General features: G+C 40.1%; 1 protein-coding gene across 1 annotated transcript in view; it reads left to right on the forward strand.

The window, feature by feature from the left end:
* nnt (nicotinamide nucleotide transhydrogenase) overlaps positions 1 to 11,765 on the forward strand; it is a 61,595-nt gene extending 49,830 nt beyond the window's left edge. The window contains exons 19-22 of the mRNA XM_088356154.1: positions 357 to 438; positions 5,789 to 5,907; positions 7,751 to 7,866; positions 10,532 to 11,765. Coding sequence (XP_088212280.1) covers positions 357 to 438; positions 5,789 to 5,907; positions 7,751 to 7,866; positions 10,532 to 10,675 — 461 coding nt within the window. The 3' untranslated portion in view covers positions 10,676 to 11,765. The remainder of the gene's footprint in view (positions 1 to 356; positions 439 to 5,788; positions 5,908 to 7,750; positions 7,867 to 10,531) is intronic.
* The last annotated feature ends 14,788 nt before the right edge of the window (positions 11,766 to 26,553 follow it).

The raw sequence follows: 26,553 nt of genomic DNA on the forward strand, positions 1-26,553 counted from the left end.
TTTACTTTCTCTGGTAACTAGTTTTAATATAGTGTATTTCAGTTACTTTTTGGAAGAAGTAGTGACTAACTATAGCTTTTATAAAGTAATATGCAAAACACTGAGGAACAATACGTATTCTCAGCAAGATGCAGATGGAATACCGAGCAGGTGTCTCATCATTAGACTGTATGAAAGATGATATGAATTGGCCTATCAGCTTTAATCTTGGCTGTCCGAAACGTTCCTCAGTGGTGCGGGAAGCATTCATTGGGTTTTTCTATTCAATCTTTTTTTCGAGAAGAAGTGAACCAGCAATAACTGAAGTAGCGAGGGGTCTGTAAATATTAACAGTGTTTTAAATGTGTTTCTCCCAGGTTACGGTCTTTGTGCTGCCAAGGCGCAGTATCCCATTGCCGAGTTGGTCAAGAATCTCAAAGATGCTGGCAAGGACGTTCGGTAAGTTCCCCGTCCCGATCCCCACCCTACTCCACGTTAACATTCCTCACTTGGAGCGGCATTCCCCACCCTCTTTTCTGATCCACAATAGAATCTCAAACGTTGAACAACCACCGAATGTTATGTGAATTGTGTATTGATGGAAGAATTTAAATGATGTGGATTAATGAAATTTCCCAAAAGTACAGAGAGGGGAAGCCCGTGTAATTGCCTCACCCGTGTTGAGTGATGGTGGAACTGGCAGCTGCTATTTGAAAGATATTTGTTACATTTGTCCTTGATTAGCAGGAACACGGTGGTAAAAGAATGAAAGATGGGGAATTTCCCCCTTCTCTTCAAAATTTATTGACTAAATCTAGGGATGCACCAAATTTTTGGCATTGAAAATTTACCGCCAAAAAATGATCAAAAGTGCATTTTTGGTTTCACCCAAAAGAAGAATAAAACCGTAAACAGGCCTCCAAAAACAATGTTGTGATTACGTCACTTCTTACGTGAGGCAGCTGCCTTTCACTCGGGGGGGGTTGCGCACGCCGCAACTTTTTCTCATGAGAGTGAATGAAAACGAGGTCAAGAAACATTTTCTTCTAACATTTGTGTGTCATTCTGCTTACACGGTTTTGTTACCTGGACTTTCGCTAATGCTTACATGCTAACGCTACGGAGCTTACGATCTACAGAGGAGTAGATTTAAATTATTACGGGTACGTTTGTGTGTGACCTCCATCCCCTGAAGTATTATTATTCAACTACAGTTACAGTGTGACTCATTTAGTGCATTAGAATGGCCTGACTGTCGAGCCATTGTTAATACTAATCAGTTTCCTACTTCCGTGTTCTTGTCACTAATCACTTTCCTGACAATTTCTGAAAATTCGAAAAATCTAGATAATTCAGCTATTCAAAATAGTAAATAGAATGAACTTGTTCCATTTGCATTTTGGAGCATTCAGCAGTTTTACATAATTTATTGGACTTGGTCGTCTCACTTTCAGCCTGGCAAAAGTATTGCCCATCTAAAACTTTGTCATATTGCCGCATTCAGGCTTCCAACTTAAAGCTAAAAACTGAAAATATTTTCTTAGAATCCACAACATGTGAGACGCAATCGTGAAGTGGAACCAAGTGATTTCAACATTTAATATTATCATTATAGTGAAAAAAAAATTGAAAAGTAGGTGTTTCAAAAATATTATAATATATAATAATGATAATAATATATAATATGGTTTAAAACTAACAATATAAAGGTTAGATAAAGTCCAGACCTCAATCCTATTGAGCATTTTGTGGAAAGATCTGAGAGTTCTGTGTACCAGCTCCGTAGCCTAGATGGTAGGGGCCCGCTCTGAGACTGGGAGGTCGCTGGTTCAAGCCACAACATTGGTACTCATTGCCTCCCTGCTTGGCGCTCGGCATTAAGGGTTGGAATTGGGGGGTTTGGTCACCTAATGACTAAAATGGCTGCGCCCTGTTTGGCTGCGGCTGCATCGGCTCGCTACAGTTTAACTGTACGGGTCACGTGTATCGACATTTCGTTCTGTGTGCATGGTTACAAAGAATTACAATTAAAGTAAATTCTATTCTATTCTTCTATTCTACAGACCATTACCATCAAACCTTAAGGAACTTGAGCTTTTTGTAAGGAAGAATGGGCAAATATTTCTCTTTCAAAATGAGGTCGTACAAAGTATTAACTCAAGGGGGGTTAACACAAAACAAGAGGCACATAATGTAAAAAAAAAAAAGTAAATAATAGGAATATTCATTTACCGTTTTGCCTCGTGCTTTTTAAAAAATAATGTCTGCATTTGCTGGTTATTTACAATTAGTCAGAAATGTGCAAGGCAGACGTAGCGACAGCCCGACCTGTCGACACTTTTTCCAGGTGATTCCTTTCCACAAATTCCAAAACTTTATGGAATTGTGCTAAAATGTCTTTATTCCAGTCTCCTCTCCGCTATTTTGCCGGAACCCTTCCACCTCATCATCTCTGAACCCTGAAGTGTGATGGTGACGCGAAGAGCATGCTGGGAACACACATGGGCACTCTGTTGCCTAGCAGATTTTAGCCAGTTTGTTTACGTTCAGGAAACTCTTGGAGCGGTTTATAACAACAAGTACTGTACTGTATTTTTAAACTCCTTATCTTGAAACGCCTTTGTAACTAGAGGAAATATTTTCCTATTCGTTTGTAGAGACATTTGTAAGGAGAGGTAACACTGAATAAAACGTGAATATATTTGGGGTTTTCCAATATTGTATATCACTGTTGATACTTAGAAAATATTCTTATTTTTTTATCTATAAATTTGAAGCCTTTGTGATCTTTCAGCGAAAAGTTTCACATTATTCGTTTTCCATCTCTGATTCAAATTTTCATTTCAGTGCATCACTCCTATAATCCCTTTTAATCTTATATTCCTTGTGTCCCCCGTCCAATAGGAAGTTCACCCTCGCATTTCTTGCGTCAACTGGATCCAAAGTGTCTTTTTCAATCCCCGGGCGCAGCCGCCGATGCTAATGTGTCCCATATGCCGTGGGGTGCCTGTGCGGCCTAAAACCTCTAAACTAATACGGGTTAATCCCGATTCAAACAGCATCTGCCATTACACGACATGGCCGCTTTAGTCCAGTTTCCTTAAACTAACACGAGCCCACTGGATTTGTAAATTAGGAATTTCTTGCTTCCTTCCAAGCAGTTTGCCGGGGATTCCACTTTGGGGTAGGGCTACAATCTTGATTTCAACTATGTTTTGTAAGATTTTTAGGTTGATTGTAAGATTGCAACGTGGAAAGTGCTTTTGGATGAAGTGCAGATATTTCAAGTTAAAGGAAATTTTCAAAGCTGTCAGCCACATGGGAGAAGCCAATACAATATTTGGGAGCCATAATTTTGTCCTTGTATAAAGGACGATAAATAAACAATTCATTTCTTTTTACATTATCTGTATTCTAATAAACAAACAGCCATACAGTATAATCAGAGGAGACATGGGGCAATTTTTCTCTCTGACTATAAGGCACAGCTTGAGATTTATCTGAAATTATTGACATTTTTACCGGGTATATCATTTCACTAATATTTTCACACTAAACCACTAGAGGGCGCTATAGGCCTGTGTTGATCATTTCAATCTTGCCGTACTGTGCCGAAAAATGACCCACCAGCATACGTCACTTGCGCAAACGTCACTAAAATGACTTTGTATCTCACTTTTGAGGGAATTGTAATAGAACAGAGGCGTGTTCAGGAGAGTGATCAGACATGTAGTCTCTTGATAATCGCTTGCCGCGCACTGCTGAACGTTTTGTAATCGCTCACTGTGATTGCCTTACTGATCCAAAATGGCCGACGACAGTACAATGGATTTCGTTCTACAGCTTGCTTTGAGCGAGTTGGCTGATATGAGCGACAGTTCGCATATTGACACAGTTAAGGTTATCCTAAACGCAGTGGAAGGGTCATACCTGTCTTGCATTGTTCACAAACATTACCAGGCAATGTAAGACGATATATTACATCGCCAACAGCACTCGTCAGGGTGAGATCCTCCATGTTCAGCACTGTCGACGCCATGTTGGAAATCAAAGTAAGCGGTCTTTCTCCCGTGATTACTCGGGCACGCGAGCGCTCAATAATCATTGGCCGTTCAGAAGCTAGCGATAGCTAGCGATAGCAATCGCTCACTCTCCTGAACACGCCTCAGTAAAGCATAGGGAATTGACACCTTGTATAGAAACGACATTTGAGCAATTTGAAAATGTTTATTTGGTGAAATGACACAGCCTTTTACTCATCGGGACACGGATGTTAAGAAAATAAGGTGTAATTTCGTGAATATATTCAACTTGCTCAAAAGGGATTTCGAATTTACAAAAATGGCACTGAAGAGCAAATCATATTTTGCAGATTAAAAGCTGAAAAAATGATAATAAAGATGATAGCAGAGGTGATAATAAGTCTGTATAAAGCGACAAAGAAGCGGAAGGCAGAAGTTATTGAAATGTTTAACGTCACAGTGACACCAATGATGAAAATTTCATTTAATTTAGTGATTGGGAGTGAAACTGATAGTTATGTAGGCATGTTATTTATGCTAGTTGCGTGGTTACTGACTAGCGTGTCTAAGATATGCACATACGCAGTGGGCCCCCTAGTATTTACAAGAACCTAATTTCGTAATAATGAGACAATGTGCAAAAAATTATCCAGTTGTCTCACCCTCCCCAAGCAGAGTTTGCATATTCTCCCCTTGCCTGCTTGGGTTTCCTTCGGGTAAGGGTTTTTTTTTGTTTTTTTTTTTTTTTGTTTTTTTTTTTTTTTTTTGGTGTAGCCTGAAAATGGTAAAAGTAAGAAAAGGCTTGTTTCAAATACAAGCTAAACCCAACTTGAACCCCAAAACAAAATTTTTTTTTAAAAAGGAATACAGACGCTCCCCTACTTACGACCATTCGACTTGCGTAAAATGGTAGATACGAACATTTTTTTTCGGGATGTCGATAAATATGCAGACATTGCTGTAAGTTAGATTTTATCTGTGTACAGGACATTACTTGTAGTGCTTCTTTTCGCCACTACCAGCGTGTGGTGGCGTTGTGAGAACTCGCCAAGCGTCCACCCCGAAGAAGAAATCCGGCTCCCTCTTCCTAGTTCATGTGTAATCATACTGTACTGTATCTCCAGCTTAAGAACTTTGACTTTTTTTTTTGTTCAATATCTCGTGCATCCATTCAAAATAGTTGGTGTAACGCGTAAAGAAGAGGCAAGCCGTTTATTTTGAAACAAGTTGGAATAAGAAAGCATGATGCGGTTGAGAAAATGGTTGGAACGCTTTTTTTCGGCCACTTTTTACCACAGAGGAGGACCTATTATTTTATCAAATGTTTATTTTTTTAGTACAAAACAATAAAAGTTACATATACAAGCGTTAAAGATACTTATATAAACCTTTAACATACAAAATATAGCACTCAAGCAACTTACGAACGATCGTCCGGAACCTTTCACGTTCGTAAGTAGGGCAGCGCCTGTAGTTCATTAGTAATTGAGCAATGAGCTGATGGAGGCTGCAATCAGGACTTTAATACAGGAGATGGCGACAGAGAGTAGCAACATTTCAAGTTGCAGACGCCACTTTTAAGTACTAAAATGCCAAACTATTATAATAATCGTACAAACAAGTTGTATATACAATTATAGTTTGTGTTTATCCTTTCATCCATTATCTGCACCGCTGGAGCCAATCCCAGCCATCTTTGGGCAGGGGGCACCCTGAATTGGTTGACAACCAGTCGCAGGGTTTGTTTATGATTACCCAAAAGAGTAATTATAATTGTATTTCTACAGGTTTGGTATCCACCCTGTGGCTGGTCGAATGCCCGGTCAGCTCAACGTGCTGCTGGCCGAAGCCGGCGTCCCTTATGACATTGTCCTGGAGATGGAAGAACTCAATGAAGACTTCCCTGGTAAGACTATCTGGGACATTCGAGAAATGTGTGCACAACATATGTAATGAAACTAGGATCCATAACTGGTCCAAGAAACATAAAAAATATTCTGAACAACAACATTTGAAAATAATACTACGACAGAGTTGAACTTCTTGCAGTTGTGTGAATAGAAGGCATCCAACAAGTGCATCGATAGCAGAATATTGTCCTTATGAGTTGCTGTGAAAATCGTTTTGTCTCGAAAGCATGGAGAGATAGCCTGTATCATCTTCATGATCAAAGGAATTCCACTTATCAGTCACATCATTGAAGTTCATTTTTGAGTGATTTGTACATGCAATTTGTGGGCAATAATTTTAACATCCAACATCAAACTCAGTTTTTAGTCCTATGCCTAATGCACACTGCATCTGGAACAGTTGCAGACTGAGTGCAGTTCCACAGCAGTCTGTCGCAAGCTTTATGAAAGTTTTATATTTCTTCCACACGCTGCATGCTTACTTTAATTAAACAAGGCAGGAAGGAAGTTGGACTTCAAATGGGGTAGTGTATCCATTTATGTATATGAAACGTATGTGTTAAAATGGACAGTGCACGTCAAAACCATATTGGCTTGAACGTTATTTGAATCTTACGGAGGTGAGTCAGACTCCGTTTCATTCAACTGTCCACCGTGCTATGTGTGACATGCTTTTTAACCTTAAGAAAACATCGACCTCTCCTGGGGCACTTTAAGGATTCTGCCTACTTACCATTATTTACTATGATTCCTCAATTGATGTAAGTAGGTACAAGGGTCAAACTTACCTCAAGATGACGTCATTATAGACTAAGCGTATACCACTATACATCTACAAATAAAAAACAGAATGCAGGATTACAGTTGAATAAACATTCTCTATTGTAATTTATACAAAAGTACCACAAAGTTGGAGGGCTTCTCCTTTCAGAGCAAGAAAGCGTTTTAGAGAGCGGCTAGCTAGTTACACAATAGCATCGGGTAACTGCGACTTCAGCCAGGTCTCCAGGATGATTCAAAGAGCCACAAGTGTTGGCGCCAGGTCTTCCGTTTCACGGGTAATGGATCTGACGTTGGTGACTATCCAGGCTCCGCAAGCGTGCCTTGTGAGAGTTGTTAGCCTAGCCGTAGCTGTAGGCCCGACTTGTAGCCTCGCTATAGCTTTCTCTCCCGACGTTGCCGCAATCGATTCCTGGACCTGTTAGCAATGCACGTAGCACCCGCTGGTGATCAGCATTTCTTTGCGCTCTTCTGACTTGGAGTCTGATTTAATTAATTAACTTCTTCATAATGTAATGAGCTGCTAAAGCCACTTGCTGTCGCTTTGTTTTGGTGGCCTGTTGTAAACCGGCAGTCAATCACAGTCGCGCACACAGTCATGTCCACCCAACACAGACTTGCCTCTAAATGGCGATTAACGTTGAAACTTGATCTTGGCAAAAAGATCCATCACTCAAATAAAAACTATAAATTATTTTATTTTTTTTAAATACAGTGTCTTTGCGACTACACATTGCACTATGTCACATTGTAATATCAATTACATTTCTGTTAATCGTGCAGCTCTAGTTGACGTGGTCATTTGTATGCTACCGCTCGAGAGAGCTACTGCGCACAAGCAACTCTCACAAGAGAATTGATTCATGTTGGAGAAAGGTGTCAGGCGACAATAGTCGACAATTGAAATTGTCGACTATTTTTTGTTTATTTTTGTCAACAACCTAGAGTAATTGTTGCAGCCCAACATCTTGTTCACCCAAATTTCTTGTAATGAGTGTAGTATGTGTAGGGGCCTCTGTATATTGTCCTACTTACATCCAAAATCTTGTCGCTAATCAGAAACCGACTTGGTCCTGGTGATTGGTGCCAACGACACTGTGAACTCGGCAGCCCAGGAAGATCCCAACTCCATTATCGCCGGCATGCCGGTCTTGGAGGTCTGGAAGGCGAAGCAGGTGAGACACATCTGGCTCAGGAACACCTCGTTGTAACTTTTGCATCCCCGGGCATAAAAGCGATAAAAAGAAATCACATCGGTATTGTGAGAGATGGTTGCAGCCCCTGGTGCAAGTCCCATACTGATCCTATTAGGAGTGACTGTGCCCCGTTGGAATGGCCCTACTCTGAGACCTGGGATTGATACCCATTGTCCACAGCTGTCTCGTCCAAACTTCCTGCCTCGGAAAAAAATGAACAGATTTTTTCAACATGTGAAAAGGCATGGAATGGTTCATTAGTAACTTTTTGGTTGACAAAAAGAATTGGATCTGTAAAGCAGTGTTTGGCACCCTATTTCGAGCCAAGAGACGTTTTTTAATTCGAATGTTTTGGTTGCATTACTAGTGACATCTAGGCGTCATATAATGCGCAGTGTCCCTTAGCGTCAGTCCGGTACAAGACCATGCTCGTAACTCAATTCCCTTGTTCTTCCTCTCGTATATTTTCCCCAGTGAAATGAATGATATTGCCATCAATCTGCTTTATTTTAAAGGGGCAGTGTGTACTACCTCATAGTGGTTTAAAAACACTGATGCGTTTTGGTCACTTTGAGTCTCCATAATTTGTCATCTTATTTGTTGCAATTTTGGTTGCCCTAAGCAAAACAGCGATATCAAATAAGACACTATCCAAACTAAGGTTTCAATCATTGAATTCACGGTTCATGGATTAAATGCTTGCAGGGTTATCAAAGTCAAATTGGAGGAGGGCCAAATAACAAATTCGACTGAGCTGGTGGGCTGGATTAATTGTTGACAAATTTCAAAATTCTGCATATAGTCTAATGGAGCTAATTGAAATTACTGAAAACCTAATATATATTGCGATATTATAAATAGTTATATTTTCTAACGGCTCTGTCGGTAGTCTTGACTTTTCAACAGGCACAATAAAAATAAATTTCGTTCATATGAATGAACAAAAAATTAAAGAAGCTAATAATGTAAACTTTTAATGTTGTGCTAGTCAACACACAAAGCAATGCTCGACGATATGAAAACTAAAGATGACAACTAACCACTAAAGCTAAATATGTGCTCACTACTTGAAAAAGGAATGGATTATTTTTGTGGTGGGTTATGTGTATCATTTTCAATTTTCCAATCTTTTAATTAGGAAGATCAATTCTAGGAGCTGCCGCTATTACGTACTAGTGCACAATCGGTAGTGTTTGGGTTCTATTTTAGCAAAATAAATTGGTATCCAAGAGAAAAAAATGTTAATTTTCTTTCAATTATTTAGTATCTATTACATTTTTTAAATATAATTGGATTTAAATACAGTCAAAGTACAAATACAGTATCTATTGACCAAAACAAAACTTTCATCAAGGGCGAGTAATGTAAGATTCCTGATGGGGATTGACAGTATATGGGTGTTTCAGGACCAGTACCGATTATTACTATTGAGAGGAGGCCGATAACCGATATTCATCCATCCATCCATTATCTGCACCGCTCATCCTCAGTAGGGTCACGGGGGTGCTGGAGCCCGTCCCAGCTATCTTTTGGCAGTGGGCAGGGGACACCCTCAACTGGTTGCCAGCCAGTCGCAGGGCGATAACCGATATTTGGAGCCGATATTTATTTGCTGTTAAAGCTTAAAAATTGGCCCAAGAAGTTTTTAAGAATATTATAAATTCAATGAAACTTGAACAGCTTCTTGAAACCCTTTTAAATGATAAATTAAAATTTCAACACAACTAACTTGACTAATCTTTCACTTTAACGGAAAACTATCGGTGCAGAAAATGAAAACGGGCTTAGCAGCAACTTGTATAAAAGTACATTAAAAGAACTCCCCTGAAAGTCTTTACAACATTCTAATTGAAAAAAATACAATCCGACCAACATGACTTAAATTAACTTTAAACAAAAGTTTAACAGAATGTCAACGGAGCTCGCAAGTTGAAAAATATGGGCCCTCCTGATTTAGAGCCAGACTGACAAACTAATGTTATGGTAACAGCTAATCACTTCCACTTGAGCTTCAACGTGTTTTTCATGCTCTGTCTCAATCACATACAGTCACGCTTGATGAACTAATTAATTTATCAGTCTACTCTCCAAAACAAGTTAACTCCACTTTTTACGCCATCTCTTGATCACAAATACGCTCTTCTATCACAGAAACGGGCATGTCGGGACATGCTAGCTCAGCTGTGCCTTGCCTACTTCAGTGGCTCCGCCCCCAGTTGTTTATCCAATCAAGACACGGGGTCGGTAGCTGAAGCAGGGGAGAGGAGCAGTATTTAAAGTTTATTTTGTGAGTGGGAAACAATGAAGCAAGAGAGAGAGACCTTATAATCGTCTCGTGAATTAAATAAAGAACAATGCGATACCAATATCTGTGTCCAATCGGTCAACCTCTAATTCTAATTCTGATGTATGATACAAGATCATCACAGGGACCATAGGAAAGCGTCTGTGGCCCGCGGGCCTTGACTTTGACATACATGCTATACAGTACACTCGCAAAGTGGCGGCAATGTAGAGGTCAGTGGAAAAAGAGAAACCTTTTGGATGAATAATTTGGACGAAATTAAACACACGGTCAAGTTATCTGTCGAACTAAAAAACAGAAAAATGGCAATACCTTCACCGTCCTCTTGTCCGGCCGCAGGTGGTGGTGATGAAACGCTCTCTGGGCGTGGGCTACGCCGCCGTGGACAACCCAATCTTCTACAAGCCCAACACGGCCATGTTGCTGGGCGACGCCAAGAAAACTTGCGACGCCTTGCAAGCTAAGTTCCGCGAGGCCCAGTGAGGCCCCTCCCTCTCAGACCGTGCCCACCCGAAACTCCTGCACGAAAAGGGAAACAAACACCGAGGTCAAGCCGCATCGCCGCACGGGTGATCAACGGCCGCGTTTCTCATTCACCTTTTTAGTGATTAGATGAAGGATTTACGTGTTAGGTGTGTCAAATTATTATGTTAGGAATTAGCTTTTTGTTGCAATATGATCAACCAGTTTTGTTAGGTCCATCTTTTACAGTTTTTTACTGTATTAAGGAACTTTTTGGAATAACAAATTATAAATATCCCAAAAAAAGCGATGCTTCTACATGGGCAAAAAAACCGAAGAAACCAATATTAAAAATGTTTTGGGTTTGGTCCAGATGTTTCATTGCACACGTTGTTTATCCGTTTGCGTCAAAGCCATCATTTTTCAAACATTTGGACTGAATTTCCCTCTTGGATTATCAATACAAATGTGTTATCTGTATGAAAACTGACTATACAGTTCAATACCACTTGTGCAGTAATTCAAGTACACATTTTGACGATCCCGCTCCATCTGACCATCAAATAATCGAGTAGAATTGTTGTTAGCTCTAGATGTTTTTTTTTTTCAGGTTTGAGAAACAGAAAGAGGAGTTGCTCAATTTTAGGTCGCTTGTAAATGTTTTGTAGAAAGACCCGGGACCCTTCCGCCATGTTAATGTCCTTTTTACTTTCTCTACCTCTTCACTCACCGGCGACCAATACCATTTGAGCAATCACACTTCCTTTCCTTCTTTTTATGTTACCTGTCATCTTCTTTTGTGTTCTCGTGTACTTCACCAGCAAGTGCATGAAAACCTAATGGAGCCACAGCAAAACGATGAAATTGAGGCAATATTTGGAGCTCGAGGCCCAAAACGTAGAAAAAGGTCATTTCAGCAAGGTCATTTGCAATGTAAATTCTATGTACCCCCCATCCACAGAAAATATTTTTGTAGTTTGTCAAGTACAGCTATTGGGATTTAAAGTTTGAAAGCGCCATGATAGGGAAATGTACTGTGAATGTTCTTTTCCGCTTTTTGTTATCATGGAGCGTCATCCCTAATAATAAATAAACTTGTATTTACACTAGATCAGTGTTTCCCAAACTGTTTTTTATTGAAAAATCTTGATGCACATCATACTGACACATATTCAAAAATTCCGGCACTGGTTTCACTGTTTTAAAGGTTAAATTAACATGTTTCTTAAAATGACAGTGAAAAGGTTTTTTTTTTTTTCTTAAATTATTTGTGGTCACTAGAGGAAGAGGGTAATTCAATTTATTCATTTTGGTTGATAGTTTTACTGTAATTTTGAATTTTATTACATATTTTAAGGGGTAGGGCTATTTTATTGCTGTATTTTTCCGACCATAAGGCCTCTAAACTTTCATCTGAGCTATTTCATATATAAGGCACACCTGATTATAAGGCTCATGAAGTTAAAAAAGAGTGCTTTAAAAAAATGAAAATTTAAGCTTGTCTAATAGAACATGAATATTAGGAAATCTGAGTTCCTAACTACATTAACCTAATTTCTTCATAAATGGTTACCGTATATAGACACATTTAATTGTCTTGTTATGCGTGTCTCATTTTCTGTATTTCCAGTCTAAAATGCACTGGATTATAAGGTGCACTTTGATTTGTGGCTTTTTTTTTTGTGTGTAAAATACTGATAGTTTTTTTTTTTTTAACTATAGAAAAATAAAAACAAGGATTAATATGAGAGAACAAAATGTCTGCCAGTAGAACAAAACAAATTATTACATCCCTGCTTTTGTTAAATCAAGCAAGATTATTTACTTTGATTTTTTTTTTTTTTTTTTTTTTTTTTTTGGCAGTGTGATCTTGCACTCGTGGCACGGCAGATGAGTGGTTAGCCCGTCCGTAAGACAGTTATGAGGTCACGCGATTAAATCCGGCTACCGGCCATCCTGTGCAAAGTTTGCATGTTCTCCTTGTGCTTGTGTGGGTTTCCTCCCACATTCCAAAAACATGCATGTCAGGTTAATTGGTCGGTCCAAATTTTCCCTTGGTGTGAATGAACGAGTGAGTGTTCTGTCTCTGTGTGCGCTGCGACTGGCTGGCAACCATTTCAGGGTGTCCCCTGCCCAATGCCCGAAGATGGCTGGGATGGGCTCTAGCACTCCCGCTTTTTTTTTTCTTCTTGAAAAAGCTGTCGGCCCCCCGGGCGGCGTTTTGTAAGTTGTACGCCCGATGTAAAAGATTCACACCCTGGGCGTCCAGGCAGACGTTGTTTCAGACACTGTTATTAACTTGAATTAGCACATAATAAGAGAAAAAACTGAAATGTGCTACACCTGCTGATATGGAGGAATGTCATTTACTCAGCTGAACGGAATTGATGAAAAGATACTGAACAATGGCATGTTTTTGTTTTGTTCTTTGCAAAAAAAGAGCATAATCCTGCAGCACACTAGACAAGGTCTCACGGCACACTAGTGTCCCCCTGCACACTGGTTGAATAACACTTAACTAGATATTATTTATGTTCTTTGTTCCTATAATAACACTTTTAATTTTGATTCCTAAAAGCAACACAGAGCTGCGTTTTGATGAGACCATGTCCTTAATCCTTTTTCTTTTTTTTTTTCCCTAAATCACTTTTGTAGTGTCTTGTGCGCCAGAGATGAAAAGCATGTTTCAGATTGTGATCAGACTCCAGTTCAAAAGCCAAGCCAGCATGTGCGATTGTTTGTTTAGTGCCCATGGAATGGATAGATTTTTTGAGTTTTGGTGCAAAGCGTTCTTATTAAGATGATCGTGTTTTGGCGACGCCACTAGTTACTTTGTCAGCAAAGTATTACACAGCCTGTTAGTAGTCCAGACAGTTGAATGAATGAATGAAAACTTTATTTCGAGCATTAAAATAAAAACCGGACAAATACAATGACTCAATAACAAAATAATGTTAACATAACATGTTCGAAAAGGGGTAGTATGAAGCAGATGCTTATTTTCCATACCACTTCATCTTTCCTATTAATTACTTTCCTATAGAGAGCTCCTGTTTTGTGTCTAAATACAACACAATCTCAAGGATACATACATTACATAGGTCAGATATCAATAATTATAATAATATAGTCACATATATTATACACTAATCATCGTAGTTCACCCATGAAATCGCAATGGTTTTAGAAGCTCAAAAATTGACATCAGATACCCCGGACTGTTGACAACAATGGTCAAACTTAAAGTGACTGTGTATCATTTAACGCCCCCTGGTCAATTAAATAATTTAGTTGAATGATAAGCAAACATTACATGAACTATCATTTACATGGTAGACTGAGTTCAGTTGTTACAGGCAAAGTTTGACAAATCTGGAGAGAATTGTATTGATGCCACTTCCCTTTCCATTTGACCTCACACAAGACGTTTTGATTGACATTGTCTCAATTTTATGGTCAAAAAACACGTTTTCAGGTGAGCTTTCTAACTTTTTCTCGTTGTTTTATGTCAAATTTGGTACGTGGCTTTAATGGCCATATTCTTGGTTAAAATCCTCAGTGTTTTTTTTTTTTTTTTCATGCTAGCTAACAACCTAGCTAACACCTAGCTTAATAGTGGCTGATGGTGCGGGGGCAGTTGTAACACATTCTGTATAGTCTTTATGGACAAATGCGATGGCAAGCAACCTAAAAAAGTGGGTACAGTGTTTTTATTACAATCAAATTCCTGCAAAGGCTGCACCCCAGGCACTGGCTCATACATATGCTACAAGTGTTTGACAGATTGATTAGCAATGTTGTCCATACAAACGTGTAGATATGACACAAGCACTTTCTTCTAGTCCATTCTTTTCTTGTCAAATATCTCTATTAAATAGAGTTCTTAGAATATTTGACTATCTGAAGCTTATTTGTAATAATAGTATATCATAATGTTACAACTGTTCACTAGCAGTGTTACAACTGTACTAGTTTTACTATCTACAGTTGTAACCATGGGCGTAACCAGCCCGTTGTTGGGCGTGTTGAACCTAAGCACCCCACGCAAAATTATAGCATTTGTGATACACTCTTACTTGATAAAAGACGGGATCGGCCTAAATATGATGGAAAAACGCCCGATGAAATACAAAAAGTAAAACAAAACATGTATACAACGCAGAATTACCCCACTGTCTTGAAATTGTTCAGTCCTAGCCCCGGTCATCTTTGGCTCGTTTAGTGTTACTTGCAGCATAGCAACAGAGTCAGTGGAGGCTTCGGCGTATTACAGTGAGAGTATGTTATACAGTGATAACGTCTTACCACACAATACCATGACTTTGTTATCGTCAAACGATACCAGTCCTCGTTGAATCTAATGCTAACATGACACAGCTTTATCTACCGAAAGGAGGCTGGAACACTGAAGTCTTGAATAGAATGCATCGTTGTCTAATAAGTTCCATGCTTCTTTTGTGCGTGTACTCTAAAAGAAATAAATCAGTAAAAACTGGGCATGGTGTGGTAATTGTTTCTTCTAACCACAGGGTGTTCTGCACACTAATAGGAATTGACACTCCTGAAAAGTGTTAATTAATCATAAATCACTAAGTAAAATGAAAAAAAGTCAAAAATAAACCAGCCAGACACACAGGGTTCTCAGGATCCCCAAAGCTCTCAGCCTAAAATCATTCCTGTTTTTTTTACCTCAGTTTGAGAGACTGTCACAGACCTTTGGAGCGACTTAGCACTCTACCATTGATGTTTACTTATGAAAGACAATTTAAGGTGCAATGTATAAAAGTTTGAGAGGACGCAAAAGATCATAAAATGGGGAGGGAGAAAGCAAAATGTATTACAACTGTACCTGGACTTCCTTGCGAGAATTTTTTAAAAATACTTGTAGGTTGATTTATCTGTTTTGAATTGACATGAGCCTCACCTGGAGGGACATGATGTAATTGTCAGACATCTTGCCGCTACGGGTACTCCAAAACATCAAAATCCCTGTGAAAAGCTGGGCAGAAAAATGAGAAAAATAAATGGTGCAAATAGTTTGCATTCTTCCTTGTGCTCTGAAAAACTTGTTTTCAGTTGTAGTACACAATACAGCGACCTCAAGTGGACAAATAATACACAGTGTCCCTTAAAGTCAAGGGTGCCAAAGTCAAATGGACAGCCGAATTAAAAAAAATTACTACAATCCTAGGGCTGGACTGATTGAATGTTGAAAATGAAAGAAGCTGCTAATGTTGTGCTCGTCACAGCTAGCGACCACTAAAGCATCCATCCATTATCTGCACCGCTTGTCCCAGCTATCTTCGGTTGCCAGCCAATCACAGGGCACACAGAGACAGACACTCGCTTATTCACACACCCAGGGACAATTTGGACGGGCCAATTCACCCTAACATGCAAGCCTTTTGGAACGTGGGAGGAAACCCGTGCAAGCAAGGGGAGAACATGCAAACTCCACACAGGAAGGTTTGATCCCATAACCTCAGAACTGTGCCGCATACATGTTAACCACATGAAGGTGTGGTGCTACCAACAGTGATGTATGGCTCAGAGGCATGAAGTTTGAGAGTAAATGAGCGTAACAGGTTAATTGTCTTTGAAAATTAAATGTTTGCATTCTATGTGTGGAGTGACACGACTGGATAAGTCAAGGAATCGGGAAATGAGGATAAGAACTGGTGTGGTGAGAGAGCTTACTCAGATGGTTGATGAGAATGTTCTGAGATGGTTTGGACAAATGGAAAGAATGGATGAAGGCAGTCTGACTAAAAGAGTATGTAGTGCAGAGGTGATAGGAAATAAATGAGAGGAAAGCACAAATATGGTTCAAACAGGCTCTGGATGTGAGGTCCGTTAATTAAAAAGATGCAAGGGTGTGTGCTAGGGATGGATGTGAATGGCGAAGGCTAGTTAAGAATGATGCGGAGGGGGTAAACCAGTCCATGCTGTCGGCCTCTCTGCTAATGAAGAGTTACATGGCATAACTCACCGCTTATTGTGTTGTGGGCCTAATGTTCGGTGTCAGGTTGGGAAGAGAAAGGGAGATACATATTTGGCGAATGTGAGTGTGTTCTTGACTTTAGCCACCTCCCACCAGAAAGATAAGTTGGTTTAAGATCAGGGGATGGTGTAATTGTAAACTGCAGTCCTGTGAGACATTTTTTGATTAAGGGCTAGAGAAATAAATGACTTGACTTGATATGACTTCCATATATAGATAGAAGAAAAATGTATTTTTTTTTGCAATGTTTTCATTGAATAATGCAAATTGTTAATGATTGTTGCTAATACTAGTGACAGCGTCTCTGTGGCCTGCTGCTTAAGCAAAGCTACTTGCTAATGCTTTGCTAGTCATAGCTAGCGACCCCTAAAGTAATATCAATACAGATACAAAAGCTAAGAGCGAATCGCTTAAGCTAAAAATGTTCTCGCTACTTGAAATAATTACTTTTTGCTGTGTTTTTTGCGCATTTATTTTCAATGATCTAATTTCTTTAATTGAGACGATACAGTAGTATCTCAAATCTACCTTAGCGACACTAGCTGCTAATATTCAGGTGCAACCAGTATTATGTAGTTTCTATTTTAAGAAAACTGCGTTCAAAACAACCTAAAACAAAACTTTCTTCAAGGAAAAGTGATGTTTAGCTTACAAAAAATATACTTGACTCCTGGTGTATGATGCAATAATGTCGAGCCTTCACTTTGAGTTTGACATATGTGCTTAAAGTAAATGATTTAAATATAATTCGTGATCTGCTTTTAATAAGTAGCGGAGTAAGGCACCATTTTGTAACCAAAGTTAAATTACAAAATTGTATTCATAATGCGTAACTGTACTTGTTAGCATGAAAAGTGATCGTGTTCCATTGTAAAGTGTTTATCCCAACATTGTTCGTGAGTATACAGGTAAAGTTGATTTAATATGCATACACATTTGTCGGGTAGCAATTGAATTGAATTGAAGTGGGGCAGAACGGTGGCCGGGTGGTTAGCGCGCAGCCCCACGGTTCAATTCCGTTCTGCAGTCTCCCGGTGCAGAGTTTGCATGTTCTACCCGGGCCTGCGTGGGTTTCCTCCGGGCACTTTGGTTTCCACCTATGTTTCAAATATATCAGGTTAATTGTCCAGTCCAAATTGTCCCTAGTTGCGACTGAGTGAGTTGTCCTGTGTGCCCTGCAACTGGCTGGCAACCCGTTCAGGGTGTCCCCTGCCCACTGCCCGAAAATGGCTGGGATGGGCTCCAGCACCGACCGCGACCCTGGTGAGGCTAAGCGGCACAGAAAATGGATAGATGAATGAATTCAATTCAATTGTCTTGATTGTCATTGATGTCAACTTTGTGAAACATTGTATGGGACGAGATTGAAAATGTTACTTCAGGGTAAACATATCATAAAGACTTAAAAGGAAAACAATAAATAAAAGACTATCAGGATAAAGATATATACAATGTAGTCCTTAGAGACAGGACCTAAGTTCTAATAATAGTTCAATGTTTGTGAATGAAAAAGAATAGTGCATCGTAACAATCGTTAAAAAAAAAGTGCAACAACATTTAGCCGCAACAAAAAAGAATAACCCAAAACAAGTGGCGAGATACGTTTTCACAGTCTTGTGCGCTTGTTTAGGGTTGTGATGGACCTGGGAAGAAACCTGTCTCTGAGCCTGTCGGTCCTTGTTTTGAGGGTCATGTAGCACCTACGAGATGGCAACAGGTCATAGAAGTGGCGGCTGGAGTGGGATTTGTCTTTTATGATGTTAATGGGTCTGCAAGCCGGCAATGTCCTCTCGACTGGGCATAGATATGCTGTTGATATTTTGGGCTTTGTTGAATACCATGTATATTTTCCCTATATGTTGCCATGTCCTCAGTAAACCACACAGTGATGCCATATGCCAGAATACCTTCCACTCTGGCTTTGTAGAAGTACACCAGCAGCTTCAGTTCCAGGTTTTTTTCTCATGAGAACAATCAGGAAATGGAGTCACTGCTGGGCCTTCCCATAGCCCTGGCTTTGGTGGACAAGGAGAGGTCGTCAGAGATGTGCACACCCAAGAGTTTGTAGTCTTTATTATTAATTAGTGGGGGGGGGGTCTGTGCTTGCCCTGGTGAAGTCAAGTTATGACTTTCTTGGATTTTGTGGCGTTGAGCATTAGTTTATTTTTTTCAACACCATTTATCTATTTATTTTTTGTCATCAGCGTCTCCATCTCCTTCCTGTATGCCGATCAGAGACGAGTCCCACCAAGGTGGTGTCATCAGCGAACTTCACAATCGGTTTCGTGGGTTGGGTTGGTGAACCGTCCGAGGGATACAGGGTAAAAAGTAGAGAGCTCAGCACACATCCTTGGTGCTCAGTGTCAGGGCAGAAGAGACATGGCGGCTGAGGTTCACAGTCTTGGGCGGTTGGAGTGATAGTCCAAATAAAGTCAGAAGTAAGGCTTTTTCAGAATTTTAAGTTGATGAGGATGGAGTCAGACTGCTACTTTCAATTTCTGCTGGTTTCCTGACTACTGGAGTTATATAAATGGTCTCAGATCAGACACATTGAGCTCCTTAGAAAAAGATAGAAAAGTTCGGAGGAGTTTGCGGCATCGCATGAGTGTCCCATGAGGGTTGCGTTCCTGCTCTAGATGTAAATCCAAGTTTGTGTGACACATCGGCCTCCGAGCGCCGCTCCATCGGTCGTCATCACCGGAGAGCCGTCTGGGGCTGCTTAGGGGGGCCACAAAGATGCCACGATAGGACTCCGAGTGCATGCGTGTGCCATGAGGGCGGCAACAAGTAGCACTCAGACGCTTTCTTATCTGCTCTGTGGGTCCGCAACATCAGAAGGGAGCTGTCACTGGCCGCAGATGCGGCGATAGGGACTCAAACGTTTGGGGCCTGAAATTTTCTGTGCATGGAATGAGCGTTGACGGTGATACGAAGCTAAGCTGTTGTCACGCTGCCGCTATTTGTGATGATGGCCCGCATGGCCTTACTTCAATGAGCCTCCATCTACCACTCTTCGGCTTTGCGTGTGCCCTGATGATGAAATTTATTTGTGGTGAGTGTGTTTTGGTAAGGACAGGTGTTTGATCATTACGTTGGCTTTATAGAATTTTTATCTCCTTGTTTGTCTTTTCAAATGTAACCAAATTAAGCCAAGATAGCAGATTAGGATATGTGGTTTTCAGCAACAATGTGTCATTGCAGTCGTCCGCAACTACCAAACCGAGGAACCAGTACCGGGCCGTGGGTCGTTTGGTACCGGGCCACACAGAAAGAAACAAAAGTTGACTCATATTTGCTTATCCCATATATATTTGTGCACAATCCCAATAATGACTCAAATGTTTGGTTACACATTACACTTAAGGTTTTACGGTGCATATTACCATATTTAATTTATGATTGATCAGTTGAAAAATATAACTCATTTGAAGAACTTTGGATGCAACAAGGATGGATGTCAGCCCAATCCCCAGATCTCAATCCAATTGAGAACTTGCAGGGACATATCAAAAATGCTGTTTGTGAAGCAAAACCAAGGAATGTAAATACATTGTGGAATGTTGTTAAACAATCATGGAGTGAAATAACAACAGAAAGGTGCCATAAGTTGGTTGACTCTATGTCACACAGATGTGATGAAAACTGTGGTCATGCTACTAAATATTAGGATTGCTAAATCCTACCTTTGTTTTGGAAATACAAAATAGTGTTGAGTTCATACAGTCAACAGCAGACACTATTTTTTAACACACCCCTTTGAACTATTTGCCCAATTTCACAGGCTTTGCAGCGTACCAATTATTAATGCTGAGTCTTGTTTGTTTTCTAAGAATCTCCTGCACCTACTGGTAACTTGTTTGGCATGTAAGAATAATAAATCCACTTAAACCAGAGATATTCTGGTTGGTCACATTGCACTGCTATTATTTTGCACAGCACTGTATTTGTTATCAGCACATGTACTTGTTGAAAGGTAAGCAGCAGAAATTTTGTTTTGGTTTGGTCGATGAGGAATGCCCCCCTCCTTCTTCTCCTCCTTAGATCAAGTGAATCAGACTTTCTGAGTGTCTCATAACCAAGGATGAAGCATCTCTATAGTGTTTTTTTTAATTGGCGAAAAGAGGGGTAAAAACATCTGTTACTCATGTCTTCCAGCAAATGGTCAGTGTAAACACGAGCTATAAGCTGTATCTGCTACTTTAATGGCTTGCAACAAGGCCATGTGACAACCACACGTCCCCTGGGGGCCACCGCAGTAAACATGTTTTAAACTCATGCAAGTATCAAGGGCATCGTTTTAATCTGTCACGCCAGGGGAAGGTAAACCGGCTGAATACCCACCTAGATCTACAGTATTGCAACACCAAAGTTAATTCTTGTGATTTCGAAGAAACCATCTGCATAGAGACAAGAACACAGCGTGAGTACTTAAGTCTTTAAAGCCGTTGTCTGAAAAATTGGAAAGGAAAAAAAATTCTAATCCCACTGTCAGAAAATCCAGTTTTATATATCATAATTTATACACTGAACTCTCTTTAAGAAAAAAATTAACGTATTTTTATTTTTTTCTTAAAGGGACATTGTGCCTCGTTGTGCTAAAAAACGTAATTCATTTTAAAAATAACAATATTCATTTGAATTAGAGGTAAGATCGGGCCTAAAAAAAAAAGCCCAAACCATTAATTTGATTTGAAGAACTGGACTCGAAGTAAACCCAAAGCTGTATTTTGGCGCCCTGCGTACTTCAGCTTATGTACCTGCGGCCCCAAAATGCAGCGCCAAGGTGCAGCCTTAAGTTTTCTTCAGGCTCGGCCCCTCAAATCTAGTGTGTACTCGTTACCTAAAGTACGTGCGGCCCTGAAGTGCCGCGCCGCAATGCACACTTCGGCCCTAAAGGCCACATTTCGGCGCTGAAGTACGCGTGCCGCAGAGGCGCAGCGCCGAAGTGGGTGCCGTTACAGTTAAAAGTCCAGTTTCGTTAGAATAGTATTACTCAAGTAGAAGTAAAAAATAGACATCCAAATACTTATTTGAGTAGAAGTAAGTGCATGCTGTACTGATCCTCCATGAAAGAAAAAAAAAGAACGAGAGATAAGCCCTGCCTCACCCAACTTAAAGATTGACATTTTGTGCCCTAACTCGGACACAAATTTCGGGCATAAAATCTTAACTCTTACCTCAAATTTGAATAATACGTAAAAATACACAAACACACAAAGAGTTTGTAACTTGAACATTTTTCTCCTCAAACAAGAAAAATAAAATTATAAATGAGCAAAATTGTCTCATATAGTTAAACGGTAAAAATCATCCACATTTTACGCATTTTTTTTTCATATTTTAGTGGAAAAGAATTCTGAAATAAATAAAACATTATCTAATTTTTGCTATATTACATAATAGTTCTAGATCCAATCATTTCAGCCATTTTGTTTAGTTAGCATTTCATTTAAGTGTCATTGCTAACCAAAACAGCAGCATTAAGCAGTGTCACTGGTCAATTTAAGGATGTTCCCTTTTGTTTTGGTTTTCCGAATCTAAAGTATTAGTGGAAAATTTGACTTGAATCTGCAGTTGGGTAAATAAACGAGACAAGATGACTCATTTCTAAAGGTTATCTTTGTTCCATTTACATTCTAGTGACTTTGTTTACTTCATATCTGCTGTTGATGGCTGCGACCTTTCTTACAGTCATGTTCTGTAGTTTTTGGTACTGTCATGTTCTGCGTTTTGGTGCTTTCTTGTGAAATTTCGGTCTTTGGGGTCTTAAGTATATGATGTCACAAAGAGTTCTTTGGAGGGTACAAAGGCACTCAAAGTTTCCACAAATTTGTTGGATTATTTTTTTTTACCTTACATAATTTAGCCCCAGGGTTAGCATTAGGATTAACATACACCGCGGCATGTCTATGCAGAGGCCCAGCCCATCTAGAAACACCGAAAAACCAGATGATGAAGGTGCTGTATCTGAGTCAGATCAGGAGGCTTCTCATGCTTCGTGTTAACCATGGAAAACAGTACTGTTTCAGGTGGGGGACCAAACACCTATCCAAAAAAACAGCCCGTAAAGGGATGGGTGACGCCAGGCTGTATTAGCCCAAGACACACTGCAAGAATGGTGCCCCGATGAACCTGGAGGTTAAGTGATCCACGGCTGGAATGGGGTCCAGCATTCCTGCGACCCTGGTGAGGATAAGCGGTGCGGAAAATGGATGTATGGGTAGAGCTAGTGTTCCAACACGTCTTGTAAAGTATTCCTTTCATGTCAAGTCACATTTATCTATATAGCCCTTAATCACAAAAATGTCTCAAAGGACTGCACAGGATTAAAATGACACAATTGCCTGATCTTGAACCAACATGATTCATGATTTGTTTTTGTTATCTCATGTGCGGTCCTTTCTCAAGGTTTTTGAGTTTTCCTTGCCCTCATGTAGGTTTTAGATCAGGGGATGGTGTAATAATAGTCCATAGTTTGCAATAGTCTGTGGTCTGTGCAGCCCTTTGAGACTCTTTGTCATTAAGGGCTATACAAATAAACATGACTTGACTTGACTTGACTATTTCATGGTCTCGTTATAATGGCGCTGTTGATGTTTTCTCCTGTCCATGTGTGGGAATGATTCTTGTAAATGAAATGAAATGATCTGCATTTATATAGCGCTTTTCAAGTCAAGACTTCCCAAAGCGCTTTACAGTGTGCTTCACATTTCCCAATAGCCGCCGTGCAGCCATGTAAGGCGCTAACCTGCATATTGCGGGTATTAGGGGTTCAGTGTCTTACCCAAGGACACTTCGACATGTAACACGGAGGAGCCGGGATTCGAACTGTGATCTCTTGATCCCGAGACGAGCCCTCTACCTACCCCTTGTGTTTTCTTCTTTTTGAGTTCTGTTCTGTTGGAACTAGTTGGTTCTGGAAAATGTTGGGTGTACATGTGATTATGTGCCTTGCATGTTTTGTTCTGTTAGCACCAACTCACCATATCCTTCGCCTTTCATGTTTTGAACATTTACTGTAGATCTGGACATGTGGTGGCAAGGGTGCGTTGTCAAGCCTATGTTAAAATAGCTGTATTTGAATTCTGAATAGCCTAGGTAACTTCTTGTTTATGTTTCTGACACTATCCAATACCGATTCATTTTCTGTATATAAATCATTTTCTTAAATATGATTTTGTGTCTACTTTTATGCGATCCACTTCTCGACAGAACCTGACACTTGTTATATCAGTCATCGGTTCGAACAAGAACATTTCCATATCAGCCTTTTTGGGACTAAAAATATGTTGGCGCTATTTGTAACTGAAGACAAGTAGTAGAATGTCAAGCGCTTATTTTTGAAGTCACAGAACGGACGCTGTACAAAGCTTAAAAGCTCTCACAGCCGGGCCTGGAGGACACACGGCACTTTCCGAAAGACATTCGCACTATGACAGCGAGAGATAAATGTCAAAGCAACCTGGCCGGCGAGCAACACAAATGACCTTTTTACTGTTCAATTTCATCACCGCTTCAGGCCGGCCAATGTAAACATTGCGGCAGTGAGTCTTTTAAGCTGCTTTTATTGTCCAGCTGCTCCTCAACCTCTGGATGTAAATTGTTGAGAGACGGGGATGGAAGGAGGAGAAATGAATGAAAGAAGATGGGTCGGCTAATGCACGGCTAAGAGGCGATGGGCCGACGTGTCGCAATGAGCCTTTTAGTGCTTAATACATCTCCAAAACAGAGGCAACACGCTGTTTTAGGGAAACAATGTTTATTGAAACATCTCCCAGGACCACTTAGCAGGAGTTTGTTATTGTCCTTCGGTCGGACTGGAGATGAGAAAAACGCTGTTTGATTAGAGTAAGCGACGGGAAATACCAACTCTGCAAACAATTTTTTGTATGCATACACTTCCAGGAACTGGTTGTTACTGCACTGTGTAACAACAATAATAATAATACTATTATAAAACTAGTTGAAGTAGTGTTTTTATAGACTATTCAGGGCAGGGTCCTATGTGTTCCAACGATGGATCACCTGGTTAAATTACCCCTAGGATACGCTTCTTTAAAGATGTAAATGTAAAAATCGAACTGGATCAGTTGGATCCACCTAATGGTCTGTTGAATCGAAGTGATCGAACACTTCAGGAACCCATGTTAGAATCTTTAGTATTCCAGTCTATGTATAATTCATTCGATGGCCCACATAAAGCAGTTTCAAAGTACTGAACAATAAAAGTTAGAAACTTGTATTTAGGAATCCACACGTTTTATGTTTTGTAAAGCGTGCGCAATGGGTGGAGTCCATCCGCCTAGTGTTTTACTACAAGACCTTATATGGACTCCATTGTGAGCTGTAGATTTATTTGATCCCTTTGAGTTTTGTAACTTTCTGCAGAAGGTCAGTCCAGGACAACTGGCAAGAACCTTTTAGCAATCGCGAGAAAAAAAATAGGCAAATGTTGAAGGTAACGATGTTCACATACAGTACTCTTCAGGCAATACACGCTTAGCTGTGCTCTTTGAACTGACGCAAATAGTCGGCTCGAGCATTTGTAGCCCAAATGAAGTCCCCCAGAGAAGCCATTGTGTTGTAGCACCTCAGGGTTAGTGGGATCAACCCTTCTAAGACCAAAGCCGGTGACCACAGAACCCTCCACTGCAACTACGACACCCTAGAGAACACCCTGTTCTCTGTTGTAATAAAATAATCCTGTGTCCAATTAAACAAAGGAAAAAAAGAGGAGTCTTAACTTAACCGAAAAAAAAGAGACAACTTTAATCGCCTTGTGTCGGGAAAATGAAAGGAAGTTATGGAGAGGATGTTAGTGGCCCGTCAATGGGAGTCAGGTATCGGCCGGATGACCTCTTTGGTGTCGAGGGGGCCTCGTCAGCGGCGGACAAAAGAGTTGAGTGACAATGAAAGAGCCAATGAAAGAGAGATGGAGTTTCAGAGTCCCGCTAGAAGAAAGGAAAACATCATATCTCTTCCAGCGCTATTTTCCATCTGTCTCGCTCACTTTCTGTCTCTGCTTGGTGTTCGGCAAACTACAAAGGCAGAAACACCTGAGCCGTCCATTTAGCCGGCGCTGTTTCATGGAAGGAATGTGTGTGTGTGCATGTTTGTGTGCGTGTAGGCAGGTGCATGTTGAGTCGGTGTATCGGTGTGAAAAAAACAGCGGTGGCCTTCACATCCCCGTACGTGGCCTTTGAATGCACCGCATCCGCATGGTGGTATATTCACAGCCTGTGGGACCAGGGATGACATGAAACATGACAGGAAATCATAAGATGGGATGCGCTGGTTTGTCTTTCACACTATAAAACAGACAAGCCACAGACATGCACTCAGAACACTCAATCATTTGTCCAGTCAAAGACAGATGCTTGAAAGCAGATGCCAGCCTACATGAACTTTCGTGCTTTCTCCTACATCGTTTGTTTTGCTTGGAAATGCCCTGCCCACTGAAATTCGATCTGAAACCTTCGTGGAACTGTTAAAATCTAACCTCAAAACTCACTTATATTATATACCTTATGAATGACCTATATGTGCGGTTCCTTCTCAAGGTTTCTTCATTTTCCTCTTTTTGAGGTTATTTGATTTTTCCTTGCCCTCATGAAGGTTTTAGATCAGGGGATGGTGTAATAATAGTCTGTGGTTTGCAATGGTCTGTGGAGCCCTTTGAGACTCCTTGTGATCACGGGCTATACAAATAAACATGACTTAATAGAAAGTAAAACAAATTACAATACCATTAAGCTTTTTTTGTTTCTGGTTTAAAAAAAGAAATAAAATACAAACTTAAGTGTTATGAAGAGTTTAATATTTACTGCTTCAATGCTGTAATTGCATTATTATAACGAAAGAAAATTGCACTTACCAGTTTCCAAGCACTACCTTGTAA

This window comes from Urocampus carinirostris, chromosome 16 (genome assembly GCF_059441175.1).
Source record: "Urocampus carinirostris isolate Australia breed hairy pipefish chromosome 16, RoL_Ucar_1.0, whole genome shotgun sequence".
In the NCBI taxonomy this organism is placed as follows: Eukaryota; Metazoa; Chordata; class Actinopteri; order Syngnathiformes; family Syngnathidae; genus Urocampus; species Urocampus carinirostris.